The sequence below is a fragment of the Cupressus sempervirens genome, chromosome 5, assembly GCF_028749045.1.
Source record: "Cupressus sempervirens isolate cs-2001-9-10 chromosome 5, ASM2874904v1, whole genome shotgun sequence".
NCBI lineage: Eukaryota > Viridiplantae > Streptophyta > Pinopsida > Cupressales > Cupressaceae > Cupressus > Cupressus sempervirens.
Window position 1 is genome coordinate 638681194 of NC_143122.1, and position 8845 is coordinate 638690038.

At 32.0% G+C, this 8845-nt stretch overlaps 1 protein-coding gene across 1 annotated transcript; it reads right to left on the minus strand.

Moving 5' to 3' along the window:
• Positions 1–368: 368 nt before the first annotated feature.
• LOC149557529 (uncharacterized) lies at positions 369–1396 on the minus strand. Its single transcript, XM_089830321.1, has 3 exons — positions 1382–1396; positions 1147–1252; positions 369–835 (listed from the first exon to the last, which is right to left on the minus strand). The coding sequence occupies exons 1-3, from the start codon at positions 1394–1396 to the stop codon at positions 456–458; spliced, it is 501 nt and encodes a 166-aa protein (XP_089686447.1). The 3' UTR covers positions 369–455.
• Positions 1397–8845: the final 7449 nt, after the last annotated feature.

An 8845-nucleotide genomic window follows, 5' to 3' on the forward strand; every position in this document is an offset into this window, starting at 1 on the left:
CTTTGTATCCTCGCTGCTTTAGATTCCAATGTTTTGTTTGATTATTCCTTGCAATCCAATTTCCAATCACATCAATTGCCCATAAGTACGAATGGAAATCAGAAACTAAACGGGGAATACTGAAACCTTAAAACATTCAGACGATGGTGAAAGAAATGTTGAAAGCAAATTGCATATAAAACTAGGCATTCAGATTAACTTCCCATTATTATTATTACCAGAGAGACATTCTTAACTTCTATGATCAGATCTCAATCTCTTTGAAATGAAGCCAAAGCAGGGTGGTCAAGATGGGCCAAAAAGACTTGTGATCGCTCAAGCACCCTCAGACATCTGATCCTCCAATTAAGGCTTACAAACTTAATCTAATTATACCACCCACCTGAAACATCTGTCACAAACATCACCTTCTATGCAAATCCCTAACTACTCTACCACAAACATCATTCTCTACTCTACTCTGATGTTTCTGTCTTCACTTCTTCTTCAGCAGCAGGTGTCACAACTTCTGCTGCAGGAACAGATGTTTTCTCAGCAGCAGGGGTTTCTTCCTTCTCCACAGGAGTTTCAGCAGCAGCAGCAGCAGCAGGGGTTTCTTCTTTAACAGCTGCAGGGGCTTCTTCTGTGGGAGCCTCATTTTCCTCACTTACTTCCTTACAAACCTCTTTTTCTTCTATTTCTTCTTTGGCAGCAGGAGATTCTTCTTCTGCTTCCTTTGCAGATGTTGTTTCTTCCACCACATCTTCTTTCACTTCCTCTGCTGGAGTTTCTTCCACCTCTTCTTTTGCTTCCTCTGCTGCAGGGGTCTCCTCAACTGTCTTCTCGACTGCCTCTGCTTTACAAGAGTTCAACAATAAATTCTTAAGCTTCCATGGTTGATGCATATGGAACAAGAACTTGTGGCTATGCTAGTTTTCTTCTTGAGATTTATGATCAGGTCAAGGAATATAAGAAAAGCAAATTAAAAAAATCCCCTGTTTTAATTTTATTATGAAGATCCATCAAGAACGTGAGCCAAAACATCACTAAGAAATCTTGCACAGCGGGTGTTCTCACATTCACTAGAGTGACAATTAAAAAGATTAGATTTGCCAATTCTAATCTGATTTTTCTAATTAAAAACTCAAAATTGTCCACAACACATACCCTGTTCCACTACGGGGGCTGATTCCTCTTCCTTTGGGCTCTCTTCCGCAGTTTCAGCAGTTGGGGCTTCAGCCTTCAGAGGCACTTCTTCAGTTGCAGGGCTCACCTAAGCGGGCATGGCAGCTACCTGTACAAATCGATCACAACATATAAGTTAACTCACATCATTCAAGACCGATTCTTTGGCATGCATGATCAATTGAACAGATCGATCCATGTGAGTCGATCTACATACCTCAACATCGGCCATTTGGAATCTCAGATGAAGATTTGAGAATACAGTAAATAAGATCTATAAATCCCAAAAGCCCTGATCGCTGGATCAATTCTGGTGGGTGTTGGACAGTAGAAATAATTCATGCAATACAAGAAGCCTTGTCGACCTATTTATAGGAAAGTTGGAAGGATGCTCTGGACTTTGCGTCGCTGGAAATATAAACTATTTAGTACTGAAAAAATAAAATCGGAATGAGAAGGCACCGTCCAAATCCACATCAGATGAATGTGAGAGCATGATCGGGTATGTTTCGTAACAAAATCTCATTTGACGTGGGGGAGTCTCGAGATAGTGGAGAGAGTGAGTGCAAACTAGAAAACGTTTAATCTTGTAACTCGAAAGCATCACCGCTGTACTCGAAACATATAATTTAAGTTTTTAAGAATGATTGTATTCGCTGTAATTATTATTATTATTAGTTCCGGTTGGATCTCTTCAATTTCTAAAATCAATTAATTTGTTCAATAAGATTTCAGAATTATTCTGAGATCAAAATTTATTATAAAGTTCACATTTTCATCTTATTTAATAAATTACAAAATATCATTAAATTGAAATCTTATTGGTTCATGATGAAAAAGGCAATGAAGAAATTCATTTTCCTTCAACAAAAATACAACTATTTTTTGAACACCTCTATTAATGCAAGCATTAATTGCAACTTTAATGAATGCATTAATTTCAATTTTATCTTTTCCACATTTGTGACAAGTGGATAATTTTTTTAAAAGAAGATAATAGTTTTAATTGATGTTTATTTTTGTCATTTGTAAAATGTTATTCAAATATAGATATTTTAATCAAATATAACATTTTAACTTTTTTATATTGTCAATTTTTAAAAATAATTTTTTATATATTATAATTTCATATTTATTTTAATTTTAATTTATATATAGTTTAAATTAGAATTTAATTATTTTTATTTTTACATATCTAAACGAATGCTTTTAATAGATTTTCTTTTATTTTTTATTTTTATATATAATTTTATTAGATTATACATTTATTTAACATATATAATTTTTATTATATTGATATTTTTATAAGTGTGTTTGATTTTTTTTAAGCATAAATATTATTTTTAAATTAATTTATGTTTATTTATTTTTATGCATTAGTTAGGAAGTAAATTTAATACCTTTGTTTTTTATCCCTTCTTCAATATCTATTTGAGTACTTCCCACGCTATTTTATAAGGTCAATTAAATGTCAAAGTAATTGGTAAATTAGTAATTAGTCAATTTAAATAGAAATTATGCTTTATTTATTTATTAAATTGGTTTTCAAAAAATTCACATGCATGTATTTTATATTTACATTACTAAAAAGAAAATACAAAGTTTGAAAATTTTTATTATGTCCACATCATGCATAACTCTACTATAACAAAGTTCTCAAATTCTCACAACTTCTAAAATTCTGAAGATTTGAAAATATTACATTAAATTGCATGTACAAAAAAATCTACTCGTGTGCATAAGTGTGATTTCAGTAATTAAAAAAATCTTTAGATTTCTAAAATTTTCCTGTTATTTTCATTTATGTTGCTATTTTTACTACTTTTTCTCTTTAGAACATTTAATTAAGCAAAACTTATACATATCTTTTGAAGGAAGCAATTGAAAGTATAATATTCATATTTATTTTTAATTCAACCCTATTTTATGGTTATTATTTTTCTGCACAATGCAAATTGAACAATCATAAATATATTCTTAGAAATTATAAAACTTCTAAACAAACATTTCATATCTCACAAACTCAACTTCATAGATCTCTAGACTACAACACATTTAATATCTTGAAATCATCAAATTCGGCAGGAACTTTGGCGCTTGCGCCTCTTGTTATATATACAACAATACTAAGTTACAATGCTATAGAGTTCAGAGTTCTAGCTTCATTGTATTCATCACTTTTATGATGTTTTTTCTTATTATTATAAATTTTAAAATTAAAAATATTAATCTTATTAGTCCTGCCTATAATAGGCAAAGACTACAGTTATCAATCTATTATTTTCTATTAATCCTTGCTTTGGTAGTTGTGCAGTTTGTGATGATCATCCAAAAATAATGAAATTACAAAGTTGGATCTGTGCATTCCAAGATGCTAAGATGATGGAAGATGATTCCATCAAAAATCATATACGAAGAGTACCAAAAATTGTTGTAGGTATTCAATATTTTGGTGGAACTAAACATGATGATGAGGTTATGGAAGATCTTGAAAAGTCTAGCACCACCATTCAACAAAACAACCCAGATGATTTAACTAGTAATTCCCTGCACCAATGATTTCATAAAGGAATTTTTTTTTGGAAGATTAGAATATGTTGAAGTAGAAATGAGATAGTCTAGGGAACTAGCTAGAGTTGAGACAGCTTTCAGTGCTATGCACATTCGACCTAATCTATCAAGAAGTACAACCACACGAGGAGACTTGGCTAGTAATAGCAGATATGAAGAAGATAAGAAGATTGAAGAAGGAATAGGTCTTCTAGTAAGAAGAGAAAAAGATGGTAAGAAAATATTTAAATGTTGGACTTGTGATGAATATGGTCATTTTGCATCTAAATGTCTTAAAAGAGAGACAAGGTTTAGAGGAAAATTTAAGCCTAGAAGAGATAAGGATAGAAATTGTTTATATGCTAATGAGGACGAAGAATCTGATGAAAAGGATCAAAGTGAAAGTGATGATGAATTAGGATTTGTGGATATTAAGGAAGATAACCTTGATAAAGAAATTAGAGAAGAGAGAGCTCTAGTTAGCCAAGTTGAGAAGAAATCAGATTGGATAATTGATAGTGGATGTTCACATCACATGACTAGTGAAACTAACATTGATGATGTTTACAATGTAACCTATCATATTACAAGGATTAAATCTATTACTATTGATGGTGAAACTAACACTGATGATGTTTACTTTGTTGATGGTTTGTAACATAATTTGTTAAGTGTTGGACAATTGGTAGACAAGGGATATTTGTTGCAGTTCATAGAGAAGACTTGCATTATCAAAGGCAAGGATGGTATGCTGATTGGTATTGGAACTAGATCCAAAGGTAATGTATTTTAGTTGAATCCTATTGAAATAACATGTTTTATTGTAAAGGTTGATAATAGTTGGTTATGGCATAGAAGGTTCTATCATATAAACTTCGATGATATCGTGAAAGTTAGCTATACATTTGTAGTGAGAGATCTACGTAAGATTATTAAACATAATAATATTGTCTACGAGGAATGAATTTTGGCTAAATAGAGGGAAGTGTCTTTTACTAGCAAGAAGTTCTCTGCTATAGAGAAATTGGAGATTGTTCACACGTATCTGAGTGATCTTGTAAGAACCAGAGGATTCTATGGTGAAAGGTACTTTATGATTTTTGTTGATGATTTCACTAGGATGATGTGGGTACATTTCTTAAAGAAAAGTTTGAAGCTTTTGAGAAATTTAGGATATTCAAGAATAGAGTTGAAAATGAATATGGTGTTAAGATTAAGTGTTTAAGATCAGATAGAGGAGGAGAGTTCACCTCTAGAGAGTTTGACATTTTTTGTAAAGATAATGGAATCAAAAGACAATTATCTTCACCTAGAACACTTGAACAAAATGGAATTTTTGAAATAAGGAACAAATACATAGCAGAAGCAACAAGAGAGATGTTATTTGACAATGATGTCTCAAAGAGATTTTGGAGAGAAGTAGTTAACACTACAATATATACTCTGAATAGAGTATAGATTAGAAAAGGTATGAGTAAGAAACCCTATGAGTTATGGTTTGGTTACTCACCATCAGTCAAGTATTTTTGAATATTTGGAATTAAGTGTTACATAAAGAGAGATGATGATATAGGTAAGTTTGATCCTAGAAGTGATGAAGGTAAGTTTCTTGCTTACTCTTTGAAAAGAAAAGCATATAGATGCTTCAACTATAGAACTAAGATAATAGTTGAGTGCACGGATGTAAGGATTGATAAAAAGTTTGGTACTAAAGAGAAGATGGTAGATTATAACTTTGATGAAGACTTAAGGATAATTTTGGATTTTTTAGACATAATGCCAAAGTTCTTTTTGAGACTAACAATGATTTGCAGAATAAAGTATCTGTTGAGCATAGAGAAGAACATAGATCTGAACCTAGGGAAGAGATCATAATTGAGGTTTCAACTACTACTTCTACTAGAAACATGACAAAGACTCACCCTCTAGAGTAGACAATTAGGAGCAAGAATAAAAGTGTGATGACAAGGAATAAAGAAAATGAGGAATCGGGTCTAATTTCTAAAGTGGAACCTAAGAGCAGAGATGAGGCATGTAAGGATGATCATTGGATCCAAGCTATGAAAGAAGAACTAGATCAGATCATGAAAAATGAGACATGAGAATTAGTTCCTGGACCTAAAGACAAGAATGTGATAGGAACCAAATGGGTATTCAAAAATAAGATGAATGAGAAAGGAGAAGTTGTGAGAAATAAGGCCAGACTTGTTTGCAAAGGTTACTCACAATAAGAAGGCATAGATTATGAAGAAACCTATGCACCCATGGAAAAAATGGAAGCAGTAAGGATGTTCTTGGCTTATGTAGCAAGAATTTTTTTTAAAGTTTATCAGATGGATGTCAAGTCAACTTTTCTAAATGGAGAACTTGAAGAAGTCTACATTGAGAAACCTGATGGATTCCCTCTAACAGAAGATAAAGATGTATGCAGACTAAATAAAGCATTGTACGGTCTAAAGCAAGCACCTAGAACCTGGTATGCAAGGTTGGATAGGTATTTATCAAAGCTTGGATTTATTAAAGGTACAATAGATGGTAATCTGTATTTGAAGAAAACTAATGATGACCTATTTATCATGTTAATATTTGTGGATGACATAATATTTGGAGGAAATGATGAAGAAAGTGATAAATTTGCTAAAGAGATGAAAAATGAATTTGAAATGAGCATGATAGGAGAAATGAAGTTTTTCTTAGGATTGTGAATTGTGCAAAATAAAGATGGGATATTTATTTCACAAACTAAATATCTAAAATATATTTTTAAAAGATTTGGTTTGGAGAATTGCAAACTTGTAGGTACACCTATGATAATTGGTCACAAGTTATCTAGTAAAGATGAAACATGTATAGTTGAGTAGAAGAAGTATAAATCTATGATTGGAGGATTGCAACATTTGACTCACACCATACTAGATATAGAAAATGTAGTCGAGATTGTAGCAAGATTTCAAGCTAATCCAAAAGAGTATCATTATGTAGCAGTAAATATGATATTCATATATTTGAAAGGTACATCTAACTATGGAATATGGTATGATAGATCAAGTGATTTCACCTTGTATAGATGTACTGATGCAAATTGGGTAGGCAATATAGATGACAGAATGAGCACTAGTGGTGGAGCATTATTTTTTGGAGAAAGATTGGTTTCTTGGTTGAGCAAGAAATAAGATTGTATATCTCAGAGTATAGCTGAGGCAAACTATATTGTAGCAACAAATAATTGTAATCGAGTTATGTGGATGAAACAGATGTTGAAGGATATTGGAATTGAGTTTATAGAACATGTTATCATTTACTATGATAACAAAAGTACAATAAGTATGTCTAAGAATCTATTATTTCATTCTAATACTAAGCACATATTTATAAAGTATCATGTTTTGAGAGAAAAGGCAAAAAAATAAGAAATAAGGTTAGAGTATGTAAGCACTAAAAATCAAATTGTAGATATCTTTACAAAACCTTTTTCTAAAGATACATTTGAGTACCTAAGAGGTGTGTTAGGGGTTATGCCCCTACCTAATTTAGAGTAGTTGATGCAAGGAGTGCATTAGTCCAGTGGTACAAATAACTATGGTTAGACTGGACTAAATGCTAATGCTTCTTGAATGGGGGAGTATCTCATATGAACTAAGTCATGAAGACTTCTAGGTATTTGTCATTGAATAATGTCTTTGGACACTTGAGCTGGTTTGAATAGCTGATTAGCAATTGGTATTGATATTGACACCTTTGACATTGATATCAATGAGAGAGAGAATGTACATGAAAATTTTTTTGAGAGAATGTACATAATTAGTGAGAAGAGATGAATCTATTGAGATGGAAATAGGGGAGAGTTATCACTTTAGGGAGATTTAGAAAGATTCATTCAAGTGCACAGAAGAATGTGTAAGTGCATAGATTCAACCAACAAGTATTGGAAGTTGTTTATTGTGAACAATTGTTGTCGATCCTAAAAGAAGAAGTAGAACAATACAACATTCCATAAGATCTCAAAGTAATGAAGAGAATTTGAGAAGAATACAAAAGAAAAGTATAGTTTGGTATTCTTGGAACTAAGATATTTTCCATGATCTATGTTGCCATCAATGCCAAAGAGGGAGATTGTTAGCATGAATGCTGATGATACTACATTGAGTGAGTCTCTAGAAATTGAAGAGTATTGATATGTTGCATTCATGATTGTATTTGTCATTGATGTCAACACTATAGTAATTCTATTAAGACTGGAAGAATACCAGTCAAAAATATTAGTATGCACAATAGCTGAGGAAGTTTCAAATGATGCATAGTGAATGACATGTTCTTGAGGTTGTATTGATGACATGGTTCAAAGGACTAAGTCTAATTCAATGTTGTATGGAAGTTACACGTGTTTTACTAAAAGCAATGCATAAATAGAGTATTGGAGAAAAAAATTTTGATGATCCATCACTATCTTTCATCTAAGATGTAATGAAGGTGATGCACATATAATAGTGATAGAGGATGATCATATGGTGACACTAGCATATGCACAAGATAGGGTTTCACATGTCTAAAGTTTGGTATAGACTGTGAGCTGATAGTGTTGTTGTAATTGTGAATTAATTAATTATATTATTTCAATTAATTGAGAAGTCCTCAATGCTAACTCAAGGAACTATTATGAAGATATGGTATAAAGGAAAGTTTCTTTCCTTATTTATAAAGAGACTTGGATAGAGAGGATCAAGTGGAATACAAAGTATTAATGCACAACTCAAGAAGGAGCAAAATGCTTATTGAATGTGCATAAGCAATCCAAGGGATTATTGGATGCATAGTATGAGATCTAGTTACAAGATCTAAAGGAGAAAAAGTCTGGTTGATAGGATAGAGACAAAGGAAGAAGTACATTTTAGTTCTATTATTCTAAGAGGAATAATATAGAGATATTTGGACAATGGGTTCTTTGATCTTAACCTTGAAGCTATTTGGGCAGTGGGTCCAACTGTCTTCCACAACTCCTAACAGGGTTCACACAACTCCTAATAGGGTTGGAATCTCCTAATAGGGATTCAAAGTCTCCTAATAGACTTATATGTATTGAATGTTGTAATAGGGTCTATCCTCTAACAAGGAATATTTATATTAGTACATC